The 22,971-nt window shown below is 41.0% G+C and overlaps 1 protein-coding gene across 4 annotated transcripts in view; it reads right to left on the bottom strand.

Moving 5' to 3' along the window:
* The window catches only part of EPS8L2 (EPS8 like 2), a 238,566-nt gene that overhangs the window by 30,799 nt on the left and 184,796 nt on the right, over positions 1 to 22,971 (bottom strand). For all 4 annotated transcript variants that reach the window (XM_040328628.1, XM_040328631.1, XM_040328632.1 and 1 more), the window contains 7 exons: positions 20,706 to 20,785; positions 12,549 to 12,667; positions 11,044 to 11,123; positions 6,288 to 6,414; positions 5,611 to 5,699; positions 1,781 to 1,855; positions 728 to 876 (listed from right to left, as the gene is read on the bottom strand). In XM_040328628.1, the coding sequence (XP_040184562.1) occupies positions 728 to 876; positions 1,781 to 1,855; positions 5,611 to 5,699; positions 6,288 to 6,414; positions 11,044 to 11,123; positions 12,549 to 12,667; positions 20,706 to 20,785 (719 nt within the window). The remainder of the gene's footprint in view (positions 1 to 727; positions 877 to 1,780; positions 1,856 to 5,610; positions 5,700 to 6,287; positions 6,415 to 11,043; positions 11,124 to 12,548; positions 12,668 to 20,705; positions 20,786 to 22,971) is intronic.

The following is a 22,971-nucleotide window of genomic DNA, read 5'->3' as shown; positions in this document are numbered from 1 at the left end:
CACGCTTGGGGCTGCTTTTGCTAATCTCATGTTACTGCGTGTTAGTAAAAGTTTGGTGAGAGACGATTCTCGCTTTTCAGACTGTTACAGCGTGACGAATGTGCCATCTCCATTACGAACGCTACTTTTACCGAAGGTGCGCTCCCCTCTCATACTTTATTCTGAGCATGCGCGGGTTTCTAAGCATACACACGAACGTGTTTCTCGTCAAATACCAGCCCGAAGAGAAACACGACGAGGAAATTGAGACTTCCGACGAGAAAAAAGAGAACATGTTCTCCTTTTTTGTCGTCAAGATCCACAACAGTTTTCTCAACGAAAAACATACACACGACCGTTTTCCTCTGCAAAAATGCTCTGCCAGCATTTTTCTTGATGGATTTTGCAAAACGGTCGTGTGTACGAGGCCTAGGTCCATTGGAATTTCCAATGGAAAAACTCAGATGGGGCATACACAAGATCGGAATATCTGATTAAAAAATTCCGTCTGACTTTTTCCATTGGAAATTCCGATCGGGTGTACAGGGCATATGAATTAACCCAGGTAACCATATAAGAGTTGCATCATTGTGTTGATCTTTGAAAGATAAAAATATAACCTTCTTGAGAAGCCCCTCTATAGAATAAGTTACTGTTTTTGCATCACTACGCCATCTTGACAGAGGCCAGTTCTTCAAAATCCTGAGCATAAGATCTGCATAAAACTTTAATTTTCCTTTTTACTTGCCTTGATTTGGTCCATCGTTCTCCCAGAACTTCCCACGTCTGCATTTCTTTTGGGGTGAGATGCCCCCTCAGAAAATTTGTAGCATCTTTTGAAAGGAGAGGACAGGTGATTGATCTTCCCAAATCTGGACCTCCCGAGCTCTGAATTATCTGTAGGAAATAACACATATAAACTGTACAGTACATGCACATGTATATCTAGCCAGCTGGCTAGAAAGAAGCATAAAAAAATACTGCAAACGCATTTATATTTATAAATCACCTATACCAGCCATGTCCAAAGTCTGGCCCGGGGGCCAATTGTGGCCCGCGTTCCGGTTTAATGCGGCCCCACTGGTAATTTGGATATATCTCTTTTGTAGCCCCCAACGAATCCCGAGCATCATGTATTCAGAGGGCTGCATTCATGTAAATGATGAGGCTGCATTCATGTAAATGGTGAGGCTACATTCATGTAAATGGTGAGGCTGCTTTCATGGCAATGGTGAGGCTGCATTCATGGCAATGGTGAGGCTGCATTCATGGCAATGGTGAGTCTGCATTCAGAGGCTGCATTCATGGCAATGGTGAGGCTGCAGATTGGCACTGATTAGGCTGCGTTGAAGGGCAATGACCCTTATTTTGCTTCACAATCCTTTATTTAAAATAAAAAAACTCCCCTCTTACAGTTAAAGTGTGCGTTATACGCCAATAAATATGGTATATCCAAATAACACGCCCGAGCTCATCCTTAGAATCTTGACCACACACAGACAAAAAGGCAAGAGAATTCTTGTTGGGCAGTGTATTAGTTAATTTGCATTTAATTTTAATGGTTCAAAGAATATCAGGCAAAATGGTCGGCCCTCACGCATGTTCACTTCATCAAATCTGGCCCTCTTTGAAAAAAGTTTGGACACCCCTGACCTATACCCTTTGCCAGATCCAAGAAGCAACCGCCATCTGATTCTAATCCAACACAATGAATAACACAATGACAGCTATTTTGGTAATATAATCTACATGAAGTATGTTTTTTACAGACAAGGTGACACAAATCTAAACATTAGCTCACCAGGTCCAGTGGCCCAAAGAGAAAATGGATAAGCTCTGCAGCACTAGGATTCTGGATATGTTTTTTCAACTTTGCCTGAAAAGACACATTATGCAAACAAATGATTATAGAATTTAAGGGATATTTTTAGAAGTCAAAGGCAAACATTGATTATATCAAATTCTGGCCTTGAACATGTCAATCGAGGGTCACCTTGAAGCAGAACTGCTGCATCTTCAAATTAAAGGGGTTGTAAAGGTTTGTTTTTTATTTTCTAAATAGGTTCCTTTAAGCTAGTGCATTGTTGGTTCACTTACCCTTTCCTTCGATTTCCCTTCTAAATGTTTTTTTTTCTTTGTCTGAATTTCTCACTTCCTATTCCTCCTCAGTAAGCTCTCCTGGCTGACTAACCCCCATGGATGATGGGGGCAAGCTTACTGATAAATTCAGACAAAGAAAAAAAACATTTAGAAGGGAAATCAAAGAAAAAGGTAAGTGAACCAACAATGCACTAGCTTAAAGGAACCTATTTAGAAAATAAAAAACTAACCTTTACAACCCCTTTAAATGGATTTGAGGTGTGACATCTTGTATAGATGCCCCTGTGAAGATCTATTATTTGTATTTTTTTAGGAAAAGATCAGGGAACATGCTAAAGGGATATGATCACTTGTCCTTGGAAAACTTTGTAATCCCCAATGTTACATGTTGGCCAAGCAGTGACAAATGGCAAAATATGGTTACGTCTGTACTGAGATGTTTAATGCATTGACCCCCTAATTTATAAGCAATAAGAAAATGATGATGATAAAAATAAAATATGAACAGGTATACAATAAACAGTAATAACATGTAGAATAATCAGTTCATGCAGGTAGTACAGGAAATTATGTCAGGTTCTTGTTTGCAAACCCATAAACCGAAAACACAAATATATACAATGAATAAAATGTTCTGTATTATATCTTATCTAATCTGATATTTAATATAGTTTTTGCAGTAAACAGGGATGAGCAACAATTAGAGTTTTCATTACCCTGCAGGGGAATTTTTGCAAAGTTTGCCAAAGTTTTCTCCAGAGCCTCTCCCATCCTCTGGAACTCGCTACCTCAACCTGTCCGGCTATCCCCTACTCTTGCTACCTTAAAGCGGGGGTTCTGCGGGAAATGGTTTTTTCTTTACATGTGAATCTACTGCTTTTAACATTGTTAATCGTGTACTCACTTGCCTGTATTTTCTAGGCTTCCGCAGTGACATTCGGCTGTAAATAATGACTTTTAAAATTTCGTGCAGGAAAGTTCCATCTTGCTTGTGGGCATTGTGAAGCCCACAAGCAAATACTTTCAGGAATCGGCCGGCGTCATGAATAGTGCACGCCCTGTTGTGATGATAGGCACAGGTTCTTGAATCGTCTCCTGGGAAGCGTGACACTGTGCTCCCAGGAGACGTTGCGAAATAGTCCCAGCAAACACTGGGGCGCTAAGAGATGAAGCAACATGCCCACTCCTACGGGAGGGAAACCAGGAAGTGCCTGCTATTGACTCCGGATTAAAGGTATTGCAATGGTATATAAAATTATGGATAGCAATCTGTATATATACATACTGAGCTGCTCTGATAAAACAGTAGTTTCGATTTAGGGTGAACCTCCGCTTTAAGGCGATCCCTGAAAACTCATCTCTTCAGGGAAGCCTACGATCTGTCTCCAATGAATCTTTTACCACTTCCATCAGCTCATTCCCCACAGTTACAACCTTTTGTACCACCTGAAATGATGGGGTGAGTATTACCGCGCTTACCACGAGAGTGGGGGAAGGGGGAGAGAGAAGGGGTACAGCTGCTGCATTGGATGTTGTATCAAACCAGGAACAAATAAAGAATAAAGGGGTAGTGCTGCGCTGTGAATGGGGAATGGGGTAACGTGCAGAGGAAGCATGGCAAATCCTTATATATGGAAAAATATACTCTGACTAGTGATCATAAGTAACAATAATAAAGAATGATAGTGGTATATTCTAACAAGTAAATAACATCAAAATAAACGTGCTACAATGCAGCCAAGGCTAGCTGCCAAAATGTGAAGTAGTACAAAGTGACAGTGCAAGTGTCATACAGTGGAATAAAGTAGTACCAAATGTACTGATACACAATAGGGGGTACAACGTGCCAAGTACAACACACAACAATGATTGTAATAGAATAGATTAAATGTCCATGCAGCAGATAACTGTAAACGTAACAGCAGGCAAAAGCCAAAGTAAAAGTGCTGGTGTAGATACCAAAGTGATGTGAAGAAAGGTTGATTTCAGGTGTTTTCTTCAGTATAAGTGAGGATGTCCCCTTACCTTACTGCTGTAAGGTAACAGCATAAAAACCCAGGTACACTTTTCTGGTCATATCCACATACGGTATCATCCAAATGGGCTGTAGTTGAAAGGGTAGATCCCTCTTGGTAGTCACGTCCAAACAGTGACAGTGACTCGCATCCAGGGAGATAAAAAGTGCCAATAGTGTAGTATCGTTTAAAAAAGGGGTTTATTCAAACAAAATAATACACTGGGTACTCACATTGTTGTGATAAAAAACAGGCATATAAAAACAGGGCGTGAAGAAGTCACGAGAAGTGACGAATGTGCGTATGAGTGTAACAAAAAGTCCACTAAGAGGTACCGGAGGTGACGTTGGCGAACGCCCTGTTTTTATATGCCTGCTTTTTATCACAACAATGTGAGTACCCAGTGTATTATTTTGTTTGAATAAACCCCTTTTTTAAACGATACTACACTATTGGCACTTTTTATCTCCCTGGATGCGAGTCACTGTCACTGTTTGGACGTGACTACCGAGAGGGATCTACCCTTCCAACTACAGCCCATTTGGATGAAACCGTATGTGGATATGACCAGAAAAGTGTACCTGAATTTTTTTCAAAAAAAGTTCCTCCCACCCTTAGTTGCCCAGCTTGGTGCCCAGGAGGAAGGGATAGGGTCAGATGTTTTAGCGGTGTTCATCGAAAAAGCTGTCCAAACCACATGCTGGATACTTTATCTAAACTCTTGTTCAACACCCAAAACGTTTGAAGTGACACATCTGAGGGGCATTATTGCTTTAGATTAGGGTATACTAGTGTTGTCCTCTGAAGAGTGATGCACAGTGGAGAGGGTGTTTGACAGGTGGCAAGGAAGCATTATATTGCTTCCTCACCACTTTAATAAATCCCTAAAAGCCTGTACCCCCTCACTGCAACTACGTTCATTGTACATGGTTGTGAGGCGTCCCCATTCAGTGGAGTGGGTTGCATTTGTCCACTCAACGTGATAGGGGGATATTTTTGTATACCCCCATTTTCTGTCTTTGCCGTTGCCCCCTCCTAACCACTGCACTCTGTACATTACATATTTTAGACCCCTGCATTCTATGCATTACCCACTCCTGACCCCTGAACTATGTACATTACCCACTCCTGACCCCTGAACTATGTACATTACTCATTCATGACATCTGCACTCTGTATATTAAACACTTCGAACCCCTGCACTATGTACGTACCCCTGACTCCTACAAACTGTATGGTACATATTCCTGAAACTACACTGTGTATGTTACAAAGTCCTGACCCCTGCACTCTGGACATTACATATTCTTGACACCTGCATTTTGTAAATTATATACATACACCTGATACCTACCCTTCTTCTGTTAGTGCAGTTTAACAGCGGGGGAGGGGTGGTTGGTTGGGCTCAGGCTGCAGGCCCTGTCAGGTAGGCTTTAGGGAGATATCTAACAGTGGCCCTGCATGTACAGCATTCAATTATCTGGCACAAATTACACATATTTAATTGTATTCTTACCAAGAGGTTTATAGCCAGCTTGATCTTCTGATAGCAGTCGATGAATTCCAGCTCATTGGGTGGCCGAGACCGTAATGTCAGGACCCCCTCTGTGATTTGAAATAGCAAAAACGGTTGTTATGTTATTCAGATATTTCCAAAATGCAGAAATGTAACATGGAAAGACAGGATTCTAAATAATTTTCTATATCAGTCAAAGAGGGTGATTTATCAAAAGAGGATTTTAAAGTGAACCCTGCTTAAAAAAAGAATACAACTAAATCTCAAATGGCATTTTAGTCAAAAGATTATAAAATGTAATTAAAATTTGATGTCAAAATTAACAGTGGTCAAAAAACAATATTCTTGTTTGCTTATGAAACTTGGTTTTATTCATAAAGATGTTACTTGATACTTGTTTCATTATTAAGGCCCCTTTAACGTGTACGGATCCCTTGAGGAATCCCTATGACTTGGAAAAAGGTTCCTGCACTACTTTTGGTGCGACTTTGGTAAGACTTGCATTGACTTCTAAGGTCATGCCGAAGTTGCGCTGGGGTCCGACGTGAAAGTCGCGGGCAGTGTGAACCCGAGCTACAACTCATTCGAAATTTGATGTAAAAATTAACACTGGGACAGAGTCTGGAAAACAGAGAATTCAGAATAGGGCAGTGATACAATTATAAATAGATAATTACCTGCCGGCCCTTTCTTTTTATTCTTTTTGCCCTTCTTCCTTGCATTCAGCTGCTTGAAAGCTTCAGCTGCTTTTTGGAGTTTTGCCACAAATAATTCTATGTCATCCAATGTGCAGTTTAAGCATTGCTGCAATAGAGATGTACAGATGGGATGTAACTTCATTACAAAATTGGAAAAGACACACACAACACCCTGTCTGACTCCAAACGATCCTCTTATCCATGAATAAGGAACCCATATCAATAAGATTTAGCCAACAATTGTGGGCAAATCTATAAAATATTACCAACCCACTCTTGACTGCGATTTAACAATGGCACTACATCAATAGCCTGCTTTACCTATAGACACAAGAAGCATTGCACTTTATGGTTTTCCATATGATATACACATTAGGGAATTGTGCCACTTTAGGCAGGATCAGGTGACATCTTAGATGTTAATGAATGTCTCAGCCGCTAACCTCTGCTGATAAAACGGAGGGTGAAAGTCTATATCCAACTCAACAAACAGATAATGTTCCTGAATAAGAGTGACACTATACTGGTAAACACATGGATATGCCAGCTCCCTGCATATCATATGACAGTTTGTCAAAAGCAACATAGCTTGATAATCAGTTTGATCATCTATGTCTGACATCATTTTTAAGAGAAGCAATAATAGAATATATTTGAACTTTTACCAGCATATATATACTGTGAATATATATATATATATATATATTTATATATATATATACAGTATATACAGGTCATTCTCAAAAAATTTGCATATTGTGATAAAGTTCATTATTTTCTGTAATGTACTGATAAACATTAGACTTTCATATATTTTAGATTCATTACACACAACTGAAGTAGTTCAAGCCTTTTATTGTTTTAATATTGATGATTTTGGCATACAGCTCATTAAAACCCAAAATTCCTATCTCAAAAAATTAGCATATTTCATCCGACCAATAAAAGAAAAGTGTTTTTAATTAAAAAAAAAGTCAACCTTCAAATAATTATGTTCAGTTATGCACTCAATACTTGGTCGGGAATCCTTTTGCAGAAATGACTGCTTCAATGCGGCGTGGCATGGAGGCAATCAGCCTGTGGCACTGCTGAGGTGTTATGGAGGCCCGGGATGCTTCGGTAGCGGCCTTAAGCTCATCCAGAGTGTTGGGTCTTGCGTCTCTCAACTTTCTCTTCCCAATATCCCACAGATTCTCTATGGGGTTCAGATCAGGAGAGTTGGCAGGCCAATTGAGCCAAGTAATACCATGGTCAGTAAACCATTTACCAGTGGTTTTGGCACTGTGAGAAGGTGCCAGGTCGTGCTGAAAAATAAAAATCTTCATCTCCATAAAGCTTTTCAGCAGATGGAAGCATGAAGTGCTCCAAAATCTCCTGATAGCTAGCTGCATTCACCCTGCCCTTGATAAAACACAGTGGACCAACACCAGCAGCTGACATGGCACCCCAGACCATCACTGACTGTGGGTACTTGACACTGGACTTCAGGCATTTTGGCATTTCCCTCTCCCCAGTCTTCCTCCAGACTCTGGCACCTTGATTACCGAATGACATGCAAAATTTGCTTTCATCCAAAAAAAGTACTTTGGACCACTGAGCAACAGTCGAGTGTTGCTTCTCTGTAGCCCAGGTCAGGTGCTTCTGCCGCTGTTTCTGGTTCAAAAGTGGCTTGACCTGGGGAATGCGGCACCTGTAGCCCATTTCCTGCACACGCCTGTACACGGTGGCTCTGGATGTTTCTACTCCAGACTCAGTCCACTGCTTCTGCAGGTCCCCCAAGGTCTGGAATCGGTCCTTCTCCACAATCTTCCTCAGGGTCCGGTCACCTCTTCTCGTTGTGCAGCGTTTTCTGCCACACTTTTTCCTTCCCACAGACTTCCCACTGAGGTGCCTTGATACAGCACTCTGGGAACAGCCTATTCGTTCAGAAATTTCTTTCTGTGTCTTACCCTCTTGCTCGAGGGTGTCAATGATGGCCTTCTGGACAGCAGTCAGGTCGGCAGTCTTACCCATGATTGCGGTTTGGAGTAATGAACCAGGCTGGGAGTTTTTAAAAGCCTCAGGAATCTTTTGCAGGTGTTTAGAGTTAATTATTTGATGCAGATGATTAGGTTAAGAGCTTGTTTAGAGAACCTTTTCATGATATGCTAATTTTTTTAGATAGGAATTTTGGGTTTTCATGAGCTGTATGCCAAAATCATCAATATTAAAACAATAAAAGGCTTGAACTACTTCAGTTGTGTGTAATGAATCTAAAATATATGAAAGTTTATCAGTACATTACAGAAAATAATGAACTTTATCACAATATGCTAATTTTTTGAGAATGACCTGTATATGCTGGTAAACGTTCAAATGTAATTAAACCAATAATTAAACATTCAAATATAATTAAAACAATATATATATATATATATATATATATATATATATATATATATATATATATATATATATATATATATATATATATTTGTTTTAATTACTAAAATAACAATTAAACATTTAATAGAAAGTGAACCCATGTCACAAATTTTGCTACTAAAGAGAAAGCCTGGCAATGGCTTCTCACTTTTTGACTGCTTCAATCTAACTGAAAATCCAGGTGGATCTAAAGCCTCGTACACATGATTGGACTTCTAGCTGACTTTTCCGTGGATTTTGGTCTGAAGGGCGTTGGCCGTGAACTTTCTGCATACACACGGCACAACATTTTCAGCCAACATTCCCCAAATCACGTGGTATTTCAGCTCTTTACTGCCACTCTTTGGACAACTTCTGCTATTGTTGTCTGATGTTTAGCATTGGTTCTAAGCATGCGTGTTTGTACTTTGGATTTTAGTTAGACAGACTTGCGTGCACACGATCGGATAAACCGACGTAACAGATTTATTGCCCAACAATTGGTGAGCATGAACCGACAACTTTTGTTGTTGTTAATTCAGCCAACAATTGTCTGATGGAGCATACACACAGTCGGACTATCCGACACAACACGTCCATGAGACAATTATGGCCACAAACTTGGATCGTGTGTGTAGAGCAGATAGGGCATATTCCCCATTTAGCTGTGAGTGTTATTGTTCTACCTGTATATATGGACCATTCATATTTCCCTGTCTAATAACATAAACATGATAATTGCTGTTGTCATCCCTGAACATGTTAGATACATGTGTGAATACACTGTGAGGGAGAGAATACAGGGGAGAGACCAATATTGGCTGGACAGTGCAGTGTTTATTCCACTTTGTGGCTGCATTTAAATGGTATTCAGAAAAAGTAGGCAGCGGTGTGGAGCTTTGAGCATCACATGGGGTTCTCTCTGCCTAACACTGCAGCAGGGGCGTTGCTAGGTGGCAAAAAGACCAGGGGCTTCAGCGGGGGTGTGTGGTGTATGTGGGTGGGGGCCCATTAATGCTGACCAGTAAACTCACCTGCTTGACACACTGATCTGCCTGACCTACATACATACACTGACCTGCCTGACCTACATACATACACTGACCTACCTGGACCTACATACATACACTGACCTACATACATACACTGACCTGCCTGACCTACATACACTGACCTACATACACTGGCCTGCCTGACCTACATACATACATACATACACTGACCTGCCTGTCCTACATACAGTGACCTGACTTACATACACTGACATGACCTACATACACTGACATGTCCTACATATACTGGCATGACCTACATACATTGACATGTCCTACATACACTGACATTACCTACTGGCATGACCTACATACACTGACATGTCCTACATACACTGACATGTCCTACATACACTGACATGACCTGCTGGCATGACCTACATACACTGACATGTCCTACATACACTGACATGACCTACATACAGTGACCTGACCTACATACACTGACATGACCTATAAACACACTCGCTGACCTACCTCAGCTGTGGTGTGCGGTGTGTGGCGCTAGAGCGCCCAATGTGCCCATCATAGTCATAGACATGCAGCCAGAGGAGGAGCCGAGGAGGAGGAGAGCCGCCGAACAGAGCGCCGAGCAGGGATGTGGCATGGCGCAGCGGGCAGGATTTTAATTTCCGCCTTCTGGAGCTTATAGCCTATGATGGACTTCACACGTCCCGTGGTCCCGGCATTGGACCAGTGGGATGTCCATCATAGGCCTTGCATTCTCCAGAAGGCGGGACCTGCTATGTCTCTCGGCCACACTTGGCGGCGCTCGGCGGCTGTCAGAATCAGAATGGTCCCTGCTCGGCGGCGCTCGGGGCTAATAATTAAATACAGCATGCCTGAGACTCTGGGCTTTTCAGGGACCCATTTGGGGCTCCAGCTTCCCCAGCTTTACTAAAACTGAAGAATGCTAAATCTGGTGCAGCTGTGCATGGTAGCCAATCAGCTTCTAACTTCAGCTTGTTCAATTAAACTTTGACAAAAAAAACAACAAAAAAAAACAACTGGAACCCCCACTGTGATTGCAGGAAAGCCCAGTAACATGAGTCTGACAAGTCATGAGACCAGGCTTTCCTACAGTAAACTCATACTACTGCTTTTTAACCGTGCCCCTATGTGGTTGTTTTATTATCTATAGCCTTCTTTAGACAGTTTGAGATGCTCTTTTTTTAACTTATTTTTTTAAAGGGAAAAATAGTTGCACTGCTCATTAGCATCTTGTTATAATTTTCAAATAATTATTGATCAACACCCAATAAAGTTGTAGTGTCGCTTACTGTTTCTTTTTCAATTTTTCTTGCTAGAGCTTCCCTGGATTCCTCTTGCTCCTGGGAGATGTTACTTCTTCGATCAAATTCTGCCAACATAAGCATAAAAACATAATTCATGCTACCATCTGGAAAACGAAAGGCAGCAGATACTGTATTTGGCATATAAAGTCTTTAAGTGATTCATTGCATGTTTTTGCATGTCACAAACCATACTAAATTACCCAGAAAATGTGTTAGCAACAGAAAAAAAGAAATTACACCTTTTACTACAATAAAACAATATACAGGGAGTCCTCGAGTTACAGACATCCGACTTGCGAACGACTCCTAATTACGAACGGGAGGCTGTGTGGCCACTTTTTGATGGTGGGCACATTCAATGGAACCTTTTCGACGGCGGGCACATACGACGGGACCTTTTCGACGGCGGGCACATTCGACGGGACCTTTTCGACGGTGGGCACATTAGACGGGACCTTTTCAATGGCGGGCACATACGACGGGACCTTTTCAACGGTGGGCACAATCGATGGGACCTTTTCGATGGCGGGCTCATTCGACAGGACCTTTTCAACGGCGAGCGCATTAAACAGAACCTTTTTGACGGCGGGCACATTCAACGGAACAAAGGAAGATGACGTATCTGCTGTTCTGCGCATGCTGTACTGACTTACGAACATATTCAACTTAAGAACAAACCTACAGTCCCTAACCCATTCGTAACTCGGGGACTGCCTGTATGCTTGTTCAATATGGCGAAGAGAAAAAAAATCAGAATATACCTTTCAGTGATCTGATTTCTGTAAAGAGAAACCAGATTAGTTGCTTTCAACATTCTAAATATGCCCTTCAGTTGTTTTAGATCAGCAGTTTTCAAACTGCGGCCGGGGGCCAGATGTGGCCCTTTGCTTGCCTTTATCCGGCCCTTGAGACACTATTCCTCCCACTGATACAAGACACTATTCTGCCAATTGACATCAACAATGGGGCTCCATTTCTCCCACTGACACCAACAATTCCTCCCAGTCAGGCCCCCCTAAAGTCTGAAGGACAGTAAACTGGTCCTTTGTTTAAAAGTTTGGAGACCCCTGTTTTAGATAATTACTCAGCAAGGCCAGTCATAAACATTACAGTCTACAATGTATTTGTATAATCTCTGTACAAACGAGTTTAGATTTACCAACAACTAGGCTTTATGAGGGCCAACCTGGACCAGATGGAATTCAGTGTGTATCCAAATAGGTATGCCCTTGTGCTGCATTATTGTTGGTAATGCCAATTAGATTGTACAATCAGATGACAACATACAACTCCCAGCAAACAGATAATTACACAGATGTGTAGGAACTGATTTACTTGCAAGTGTTTCTTTATTTTGACTATTTAGTCCTGGGATTAATATAGCTCTGAAACACAGCCAGCCCAGTGACCTGACATTTCCCTGCTGCATTTTAATACATAAGTATATTAAATCATCGTTATGAGTTTGAAAATTGTAAATGATATCTTACCAATCTCATTGGCTGCAGCTGGTGACATCACACGGTTTTTGTTATCTCTGTAGGCTGGTTTGGGGGCAGTGGAGGGTGGAAGGATTGAGTCTCTTTGCTTGATTCGCTCTTGGTTAACCCTACAGTTGAGAATAACACATTCATTGCAGTCATAATGAGGTATTATTGTTTCACAGAACCATATAAAAAAAAAAAAAAACACAGGGGCATTTATCCTCTGGCCCCCAAGGACGACTTACAAAAATAAGGACGACTTACAAAAATCAGAGCATTCCAGGATGAAGAAGTGGTTCCCAGTATGCACCATATGTTTATTGCTACAAACATTAACATACCTATGTGGTTCATGTATTTTATAGCACACTATGCAGCAAATTTGCATTACAGTTTAATGTCCAGGGGGATGTCCATTGTTGCGCCCCCCCCCCCCAGCTTGGAGCCTTTAGTTACCTATAGACATGAGGTATCTTGGTGACTGTATGCAGGAGTACAGTGGGGAAAATTGGGGAAAGTGGGGAAAATTCTTCCCGACTGTATGTTTCAGTGAAAATAATTGTGTCCCATTATTGGTGTAAGTGGGAGGAATTGTGCCCCATCGTTGATGTCATTGAGAGGAATTGTGCCCATAATTGATGTCATTGTGCCCCATCGTTGGTATCATTGGAAGGAAATGTGCCCCCTTCATTGGTGTCAGTGGGTGAAACTATGCCCTATTGTTGGTATCAGTGGATGAAATAGTGCTCCAAGGGCCCGATGAAAGCAAGAAAAGGGCTGCATCTAGCCCCCGGGCCACAGTTTGGAGACCACTGCTATAAGTAACCATGCCTAAATAACCCATGTGGTCACTCAGGACTGAGCATGGCATTGTGGGACAGGGGTAAAGCGCATATTCCTACTAAAGCCCCATATACACGGTCAGACTTTTTGAAAACAAACTTCAAAATGAGCACGTTTTTCCAAAAAATCTTGCCGTATGTATGCTACATCGGACAAACTTTTTCAGTTTTCATCGGACAAAAGTCCGCTCTGCAAACGGACAAACTTTTCGGCAACAAAAGTCCTACGGTGCAAAGTCCTATCGTGTGTACAGAAAGTACAAACACGTATGCCCAGAACCAATGTTAAAATCAACCAACAATAGCAGAAGTTGACCAAAGGGTGGCGGTAAAGAGCAGAAAAACCACGTGATGTTGGGAAAGTTTGCGGAAAAGTTTGCGGAAAAGTCCTGCCGTGTGTATGCTATGGGTGTGCCCGGCCAACTCCCTTTAAACAAAAATCCACGGTAAAGTTAGTTTGAAGTCCGATTGTGTGTATGAGGCTTACGAAACAGAAGATAGGCAGGAATTCTGCTGACAGTCTGGTCAGAGGACAGTAAAGCCTCATACACACGGTCAGACTTCAAACAAACTTTTCCGTTGATTTTTGTTCGAAGGGCGTTGGCCGTGAACTTGGTATGCATACAGGACTTTTTCAGCAAACTTTCCCAAAGTCACTGGGTTTTTCAGCTCTTTAGTGCCACCCTTTGGTCAACTTCTGTATTGTTGTTTGATATTTTGCATTGGTTCTGAGCATGCGTGTTTGTACTTTGGACTTAAGTCCAATGGATTTCTTTACACACGGCAGGACTTTGCACCATAGGATTTTTGTTGCCGGAAAGTTTGCCTGTTTGCAGAGCGAACTTTTGTCTGATGAAATTCGATGGAGCGCACACACGGTTGGATTTTTTGAAAAACCTGGTCATTTTGAAGTTTGTTGTCAAAAAATCCAATCGTGTGTATGGGCCTTTAGAGTGTACATGCATTATTGACTAGCCCTTTAAGTCTATGTGCAGATTTAGGGCCAGATCCACAAAAGAATTACGCCGGCGTATCTCTTGATACGCCGCGTAATTTCAAATTTTGCGCGTCGTATCTTTGTTTTGTATCTACAAAACAAAATACAACGGCATCTCGGATCGATCCGACAGGCGTACGTCTTAGTACGCCGTCGGATCTTAGGTGCAACTTTTTGGCGGCCGCTAGGTGGTGTTTCCGTCGAATTCCGCGTCGAGTATGCAAATTAGCTTGTTACGGCGATCCACGAACGTACATCCGGCCGGCGCATTTTTTTTACGTCGTTTGCGTTCGGCTTTTTCCGGCGTATAGTTACCCCTGCTATTATGAGGCATACTCAATGTTAAGTATGGCCGTCGTTCCCGCCTCGCATTTTAAAATGTTTACGTCGTTTGCGTAAGTCGTTCGCGAATAGGGATTTGCGTAGAATGACGTCACCGTCTTAAACATTGGCTTGTTACGGTTTCATTTCGAGAATGCGCACTGGGATACCCCCACGGACGGCGCATGCGCCGTTCAAAAAAACATTGTTTACGTCCGGTCACGGCGTATTTACATAAAACATGCCCCCATTACATCCATTTGAATCCCGCGCCCTTACGCCGCCAAAGATACACTACGCCGCCGTAACTTACGGTGCAAATTCTTTGAGGATTCGAAAAAAAAAAAAAAGTTACGGCGGCGTAGTGTATCTTAGATACGCTGCGCCCGGTGGAAAGATGCGCGGAGGTACATGGATCTGGCCCTTACTGTTTACTAGGAAAGGCTTAATCAGCTAGTTCCTGTGCTGGCAATTCCTTTATGAGACTAATATACTGTACATACATAGTATTTCTGTAATAACGTGGGAGTTGGGTAGGGCTAGAATTTATTTTAGGGCTTGGTTTATAGGTAGAGCTGACAGGTTAATACCTGTGGAACAGATAGCAAGTAAGTGAAACGTTCTAACTCTTCCTCACTCTTTCCAAGTTTAAGTTCAAGTTTGGCACGCAGTTCTGAAAACCATAGATCATTACAGGCATTCCCACTGAAGTCTATGAAGTCAAAAATTCTGCCTTAAATGTGTCTCGTGTAGCTTTTGACGTGTCAGGTTTGGAGCTACCGGCGTCTGAGAGCTCATATGTGAATAGCCACCTTTGAAATGCATTTGAATGTTGAGAATTTTGAAGCTACAGAATACTCAATATACAAACAAAAAAGTGCAGTGCTCTAATCAGGGCAACCTCATAGATCATAGGGTGAAGTTCACAATAGGGTGCTCTGGCTACGGTGCCCTCCAGACAACACATTTCAATAGGAAAAGCCAGGAACTCCAAATCCATATGAAAAACATGTGCTAATATTTATTAGCACATGTTAACCACTTGCTGACTGCCTAACGCACATATACGTCGGCAGAATGGCATTGGCAGGCAAAGCAATGTCTGCTGGTGTCCCGTGATCGTGTCACGGAGTGGCAGAACAGGACACTGATCTTCTGCTTCCTGTCATCGGAAGCAGTGATTAGTGTCCTGTCACTGGTAGCCCAGCACCCACACTGTTAGAGTCACTCCCTAGGACACACTTAACCCTTTCTTCGCATCCTAGTTTTTAACCCCTTTCCTGCCAGTGTCATTTACACAGTAATCAGTGCATTTTTATAGCACTGATCGCTGTATAAATGACAATGGTTGCAACATACCATCAACAATGTCCGATGTGTCTGCCGCAATATCGCAGTAAAAATCACAGATCGCCACCATTACTAGTATAAAAAAAAAATTGATAATAAAAATGCCATAAACTATCCCTTATTTTGTAGACGCTATAACTTTTGCGCAAACCAATCAATATACGCTTATTATGATTTTTTTTTACCAAAAATATGTATCAGACTATCGGCCTAAACTGAGGAAAAAAATGTGTTCTTTTATTTATTTTTGGGGGATATTTATTTAGCAAAAAGTAAAAAATATTGCTTTGTTTTCAAAATTGTCTGTCTTTTTTTGTTTATAGCGCAAAAAATAAAAACCGCAGAGGTGATAAAATACCACCAAAAGAAAGCTCTATTTGTTGGAAAAAAATGCCGTCATTTTTGTTAAAGCGTCGCAGTGCCGAATCGCAAAAAGTGGCCCGGTCATTTGGCAGCCAAATCCTCTGGGGCTGAAGTGGTTAAAAGAGAACAAGGGGCTTTGAAATGCATGAGATTTTGAATGTTGAGAGTTTTGAAGGTGTAAATGAAGCCTAACAATTCAGCTGTTCTAAAATGGACTAGTTATTGAATGGGGTCCTGCATTATTAATACAGGGAGCTGCATTAAACAAAACAGTCATCTCAATGTGGATATATGAAAAAAACTATATGTCAGATGATGGACTTTGGAGGCGTATATATATTAAAAATTGGATATTTATTGGAGAAACGACATAAAAATCATTAAAAAGCATATATAAATAACAAGAAAAGGCTATTCCTAAGAATGCCTAAGGACACTGGAAAAATAGCACAACACAACACCTATAACCTAGGGATACAGTAAATAAATAAGAGTGGAGAATTAGCAACCACTTCCTACTAATAATTGTAAAACAGCCCTTATGGTTTGCAGAAGGTGATGTGTCATGCGAAGCTCAGCCCGGCATGTTGCGCGTTGCGAGATAAACGCTTCTTCAGGAGCTTTAAGCGGTTATTCCAAACATGGAAAATGAGAACGGAAAGGAGTACGGGCAGAGAATGTAACAGTAATCAAAATTGCAGATAGGTACTTAGAAGGTAATCCTTTTCTTGCTCCAGAGAGAACCAGTTCATATAATCAAAGAACTCAGGTAGGGATCCTTAATTGGAATATTACCCAGAAGTCTGATACTGGAAGAGGTGCATTCAAAAAACCTGCTCACTAATGAATGCTGCTTATAATAGAGTTCATGGAGTAAGGATGGACCTTCGCATCAGTAAGAGGAATACAGCATAGACTTCTCCAAAAACTGCATCATTGATGGTATTGAATCCAGCAAGATTACCTCCGCCTGTAATGACAGTCTTGACGTCCACGAGAGCTGCGTGGACGCCGAGACTGTCATTACAGGCGGAGGTAATCTTGCTCCTTTTTTATTATATTATATTCTTTTATTTTCTATTATATTCTTTTCTATTCTATTCTATTTTTTCTATTCTATTCCTTTATTTTCTATTCTATCTTATTCTCTTTGAAAATTTGAAACATTTTCAAATTCGAAAACGATTTGCATTTGAAAAAATTGAAATAACAAATTTAAATGAAACTAAATCATTTTTCTTCATTCTGCACAGAATCTGCATTCTGTCTAGAAAACATGTTTTCTTCAAATATATTTTTCAAATTTGACTTACTGCTGTCCTTCAGTAGATGTAATAAATATAAACCTTGTACTATGTGACATGCTCGCTGTTCCTGAGTTTTATAACACTCTTATCAACTAAAGTCTATGTTATTTTTTTTTCTAACCTATGATACACCCAAGAAGGGTGCAACACCAAAGCTAATGCTGGCATAGACTCAGTGTAAGGTATACTTACCTAAGGGTCAGTCTAATAGAGTTATTCATATAGAAATTGAGAATACAATGCACTTAAATGCAATCTTTCATAATAGTGTGGCTCTTCCAGTGTTCTCCTTATGGTCTTCTCTATGCTAAATAAATAAATCATTTAGATACTGTCCCTAATTTGACATTTGTTCTGGGTTCCCAGGGTGTAACTCTAGTCTCTCTGAGGTTCAATGTCTGTACTGCTCTCCGATGTGTAGCATCTAAAAGCAAGGTACAATAGGACCTCATTGATCTATATTCAGATACAGTGCTGTTTGAACCATGCGTAGCTGTGGACATTGACACAATTCTAATCTTTTTGGCTCTATACACCACCACAATGGATTTGAAATGAAATGAACACAATTTGCTTTAACTGCAGACTTTCAGCTTTAATTTGAGGGCATTCACATCCAAATCAGGTGAACGGTGTAGGAATTACAACAGTTTGTATATGTGCCTCACACTTTTTAAGGGACCAAAAGTAATGGGACAGATTACCAATCATAAATCAAACTTTCACTTTTTAATACTTGGTTGCAAATGCTTTGCAGTCAATTACAGCCTGAATTGTGGACCGCGATGACATCACCAGACGCTGGGTTTCATCCCTGGTGATGCTCTGCCAGGCCTCTACTGCAACTGTCTTCAGTTCCTGCTTGTTCTTGGGGCATTTTCCCTTCAGTTTTGTCTTCAGCAAGTGAAATGAATGCTCAATTGGATTCAGGTCAGGTGAATGACTTGGCCATTGCATAACATTTGACTTATTTCCCTTAAAAAACTCTTTGGTTGCTTTCGAAGTATGCTTCGGGTCATTGTCCATCTGCACTGTGAAGTGCCATCCAATGAGTTCTGAAGCATTTGGCTGAATATGAGCAGATAATAATATTTCCCGAAACACTTCAGAATTCATCTTTCTGCTTTTGTCAGCAGTCACATCATCAATAAATACAAGAGAACCAGTTTCATTGGCAGCCATACATGCCCACGTCATGACACTACCACCACCATGCTTCACTGATGAGGTGGTATGCTTTGGATCAGTTCCTTTCCTTCTCCGTACTCTTCTCTTCCCATCACTCTGGTACAAGTTGATCTTGGTCTCATCTGTCCATAGGATCTTGTTCCAGAACTGTGAAGGCTTTTTTAGATGTTGTTTGGCAAACTCTAATCTGACCTTCCTGTTTTTGAGGCTCACCAATGGTTTACATCTTGTGGTGAACCCTCTGTATTCATTCTGGCGAAGTCTTCTCTTGATTGTTGACTTTGACACACATACACCTACCTCCTGGTGAGTGTTCTTGATCTGGCCAACTGTTGTGAAGGGTGTTTTCTTCACCAGGGAAAGAATTATTCGGTCATCCACCACAGTTGTTTTCCGTGGTCTTCCGGGTCTTTTGGTGTTGCTAAGCTCACCGGTGCGTTCTTTCTTTTTATGGATGTTTCAAACAGTTGATTTGGCCACAACTAATGTTTTTGCTATCTCTCTGATGGGTTTGTTTTGTTTTTTTCAGCCTAATGATGGCTTGCTTTACAGATAGTGACAGCTCTTTGGATCTCATATTGAGAGTTGACAGCAACAGATTCCAAATGCAAATAGCACACTTGAAATTAATGCTGGACCTTTTATCTGCTACTTGAAAATGGGATACTGAGGGAATAACAGATGTTGTTTGGCAAACTCTAATCTGAGCTTCCTGTTTTTGAGGCTCACCAATGGTTTACATCTTGTGGTGAACCCTTTGTATTCACTCTGGTGAAGTCTTCTCTTGATTGTTAATTTTGACACACATACACCTACCTCCTGGAGAGTGTTCTTCGTCTGGCCAATTGTTGTGAAGGGTGTTTTCACCAGGGAAAGAATTATTCGGTCATCCACCACAGTTGTTTTCCGTGGTCTTCCGGGTCTTTTGGTGTTGCTGAGCTCACTGATGCGTTCTTTCTTTTTAAGGATGTTCCAAACAGTTAATTTGGCCACAACTAATGTTTTTGCTATCTCTCTGATGAGTTTGTTTTGTTTTTTTTCAGCCTAATGATGGCTTGCTTCACTGATAGTGACAGCTCTTTGGATCTTGAGATTTGATAGCAACAGATTCCAAATGCAAATAGCACACTTGAAATGAACGCTGGACCTTTTATCTTCTCCTTGAAAATTGGATACTGAGGGAATAACACACACCTGGCCATGGAACAACTGAACAGCCAATTGTCCCATTACTTTTGGTCCCTTAAAAAGTGTGAGGCAAATATACAAACTGTTGCAATTCCTACACTGTTCACCTAATTTGGATGTAAATACCCTCAAATTAAAGCTGAACATCTGCAGTTAAAGCGCATATCTTGTTTGTTTCATTTCAAATCCATTGTGGTGGTATATAGAGCCAAAAAGATTAGAATTGTGTTGATGTCCCAATATTTATGGACCTGACTGTAAAACATGTCTTGGTGTTGTTTCACAGGAGCTCCCCATCTTTTACATTAGGAAATTGAATTTCTTTGTAGCCACTGACTATATACACTAATGGCTGGCCATTAGAAGAATAAATTACACGTTGTCTAGAATAGTGGAACATAAGGTCTGGGTCATAGTCGTGGAAGAACAACAACTCTCAGCATGTAATCCAAGCCTTGATGCCAGTTGATGGCTTCCATGACAAGCTAGAACTCTTAAATAGTCATAAAGTTGACCATCATTGCTCTGTATTTACTGTATAAAACCTGATACAGAGCCTCAAGTATTGCCTGATCAATCATAATATTTTAGCATTAATTATACTCACTTGAGTGTCTGTGGTCTCATTTTGTTCCCATGTTTTATGTCAGCAAGGGCACTTTCAATATCAGCATGGACCATATCAGCCTACAAAAAAAGATACAGTATATATAAGTCATATAATCATTTTGCCCCTACAACCTAACAGGATTAATAGCATGCAGCCATATTCAGTAAAATATTCATTTTTTTTTGCGGTTTTTTTTGCGTACCTTTGAGGAAACTCCCATTTACTTCCTGTCCCATAGCCAACACAGGATGTGAGAGGAAATCCCTGGTTGCCACCATAATTAGTGTCCACATTGGATTATTCCCCCTCTATTCATATAACCTTAAATTTGGGATTTTCTTTCAAACTGACTCTTGGTAATAATGGTAAACAGGACAAATAGAGGGTGAAACAACCTACAAGGCCACAGATAGCAATAAATAACTGAGCCACTATCCAAAATGTAAAAAAAATCTGTTCTACTTTAGGTATTAACTATTAAGGGGGTTGTATCTGGCCCCCTGTTTTACTCACCTGAGCCCTGAATTTCCGTGGGCGCGTCGCCGCCGTCCTTCTCTCCTTGGAGTCCCGGCCTTGATTGGATAGATTGATAGCAGCACAGCCATTGGCTCCCGCTGCTGTCAATCAAATCCAATGATGCAGCGCCGGGGGGCGGTGCCGAGTCATACATAACGCAGAGTATATGACACAGGAGCGCGCCCCCAAAAGGTAACCCCCTCGGGAGACAGCTTCCCAGAGGGGGTGGGGAGGAATCAGGGGACCCCATATTCGGGGAGGAGCCACAAGAGCTGCCGTGGGACCCCAGAACAGGAGGATCTGGGCCACTCTGTGCAAAATAAACTGCACAGTAGAGGTAAGTATGACATGTTTGTTATTTAAAAAAAACAAAAAAACGGGAACCTTTAGTGTCACTTTAACTCTTTGGTCGGAACCTATAGAAAACAAACAAAATGTACTCTGAAGTACTCAGGCCAGTACAAGATGAATCCTTATAGCTTTCCAAAGGCTTTTGCATTTAGGAATTAGCACTTGAATTAAACTTGTACTAAGGGAATATGGGCTGTTATTGCAGACCTTGCTCAGACATGCTAGTTACTAATTGATCCAAAGTCATTGAGTCAGAGAAAGCATGGGCCAACTGAACAGAGAAAGGAATTCAGAATTCATGCATGTTTGTTTTAGGTCAGTAAGTTAGAAAGTACTACAACTACTCGATTATCGTAATAGTCAAGCTACTAGCATTTGCAGAAGTTATTGCCCTTACTCCTTACTCTTACGCCTAAACTACTGCCGTGTTTTTCAGGCTGTGGGAATATCCAAGAGCGTCTTCTTAGCTAAAAATACATTTTGTTGCTACTAATCTTGTTTTTTCTTTACTGACTACTAGTTTACCTGTTTCAGCACATGCTTGCTGGAAAAACACTGGATGAGATACTGATCTTATGTCGACAGCTTTCCTGCTTGTCCTGTTTTAGGCATGCTTTATGGTAGTATTATATGGTATTATATGCCATGGTGTTATATGGAAATGAGAGGGCGAGAGTTAAAATTTGGTTTTGGGGCCCCATGATCTGTAGTTACTACCCTGCCAACATGTGCCACTGACTGTGAGTCCCGGTCTGATTATTGTCTGAGTAGTGAAGTAAATTTGTTCAAAGTGTTGCAATGGCAAAATTGATGCTGATACTCAGAACTGACAATAAAATGATGTATATATATATATATATATATATATATATATATATATACACAAGCATGTGCCAATCAGTTGTAACATTATAACCACTCACCATAACCCGTTGAGTCATGGGCTCCACTACACCTCTAAAGACATGCTGTGGTACCTGTTTGATCAATATTCCTATTGCACACGTTCCTGGTAGAAATGGTCTTGTGTACGCGGCATAAGCCTTGTTTCCTTGTCGGAGGTATGGATTTTTGGCCATATCTCTTCCATGAAGACCACTTCTGGACAGATTTCTTTCATATTAATATCCTTACTATTCTCATGTGACAGCAAAACAAATCTAAAATCAACAATGTAAATAAACATTTCTATGATATCTCAGGAAAGCTGCCATAAGTAAATGCAAGGCTGTGGTTGCTAATCTTCATTTTTAAATAATCATTGTCTGCGCTTTCAAGTTGACCCTCGGACTCCAATACAGTCTGTGCCACTTACCACGATCAAGTATGCAGATCAAAGAATCAAACTTTTCTCTGGCTTTACTAGCTGCATGCTTGTTTTTTGTGAGACATTAAA

This window comes from Rana temporaria, chromosome 11, assembly GCF_905171775.1.
Source record: "Rana temporaria chromosome 11, aRanTem1.1, whole genome shotgun sequence".
Classification (NCBI taxonomy): domain Eukaryota; kingdom Metazoa; phylum Chordata; class Amphibia; order Anura; family Ranidae; genus Rana; species Rana temporaria.
The sequence above is the reverse complement of the archived record's forward strand: the minus strand, read 5'-3'. Positions and strand labels throughout refer to the sequence as shown.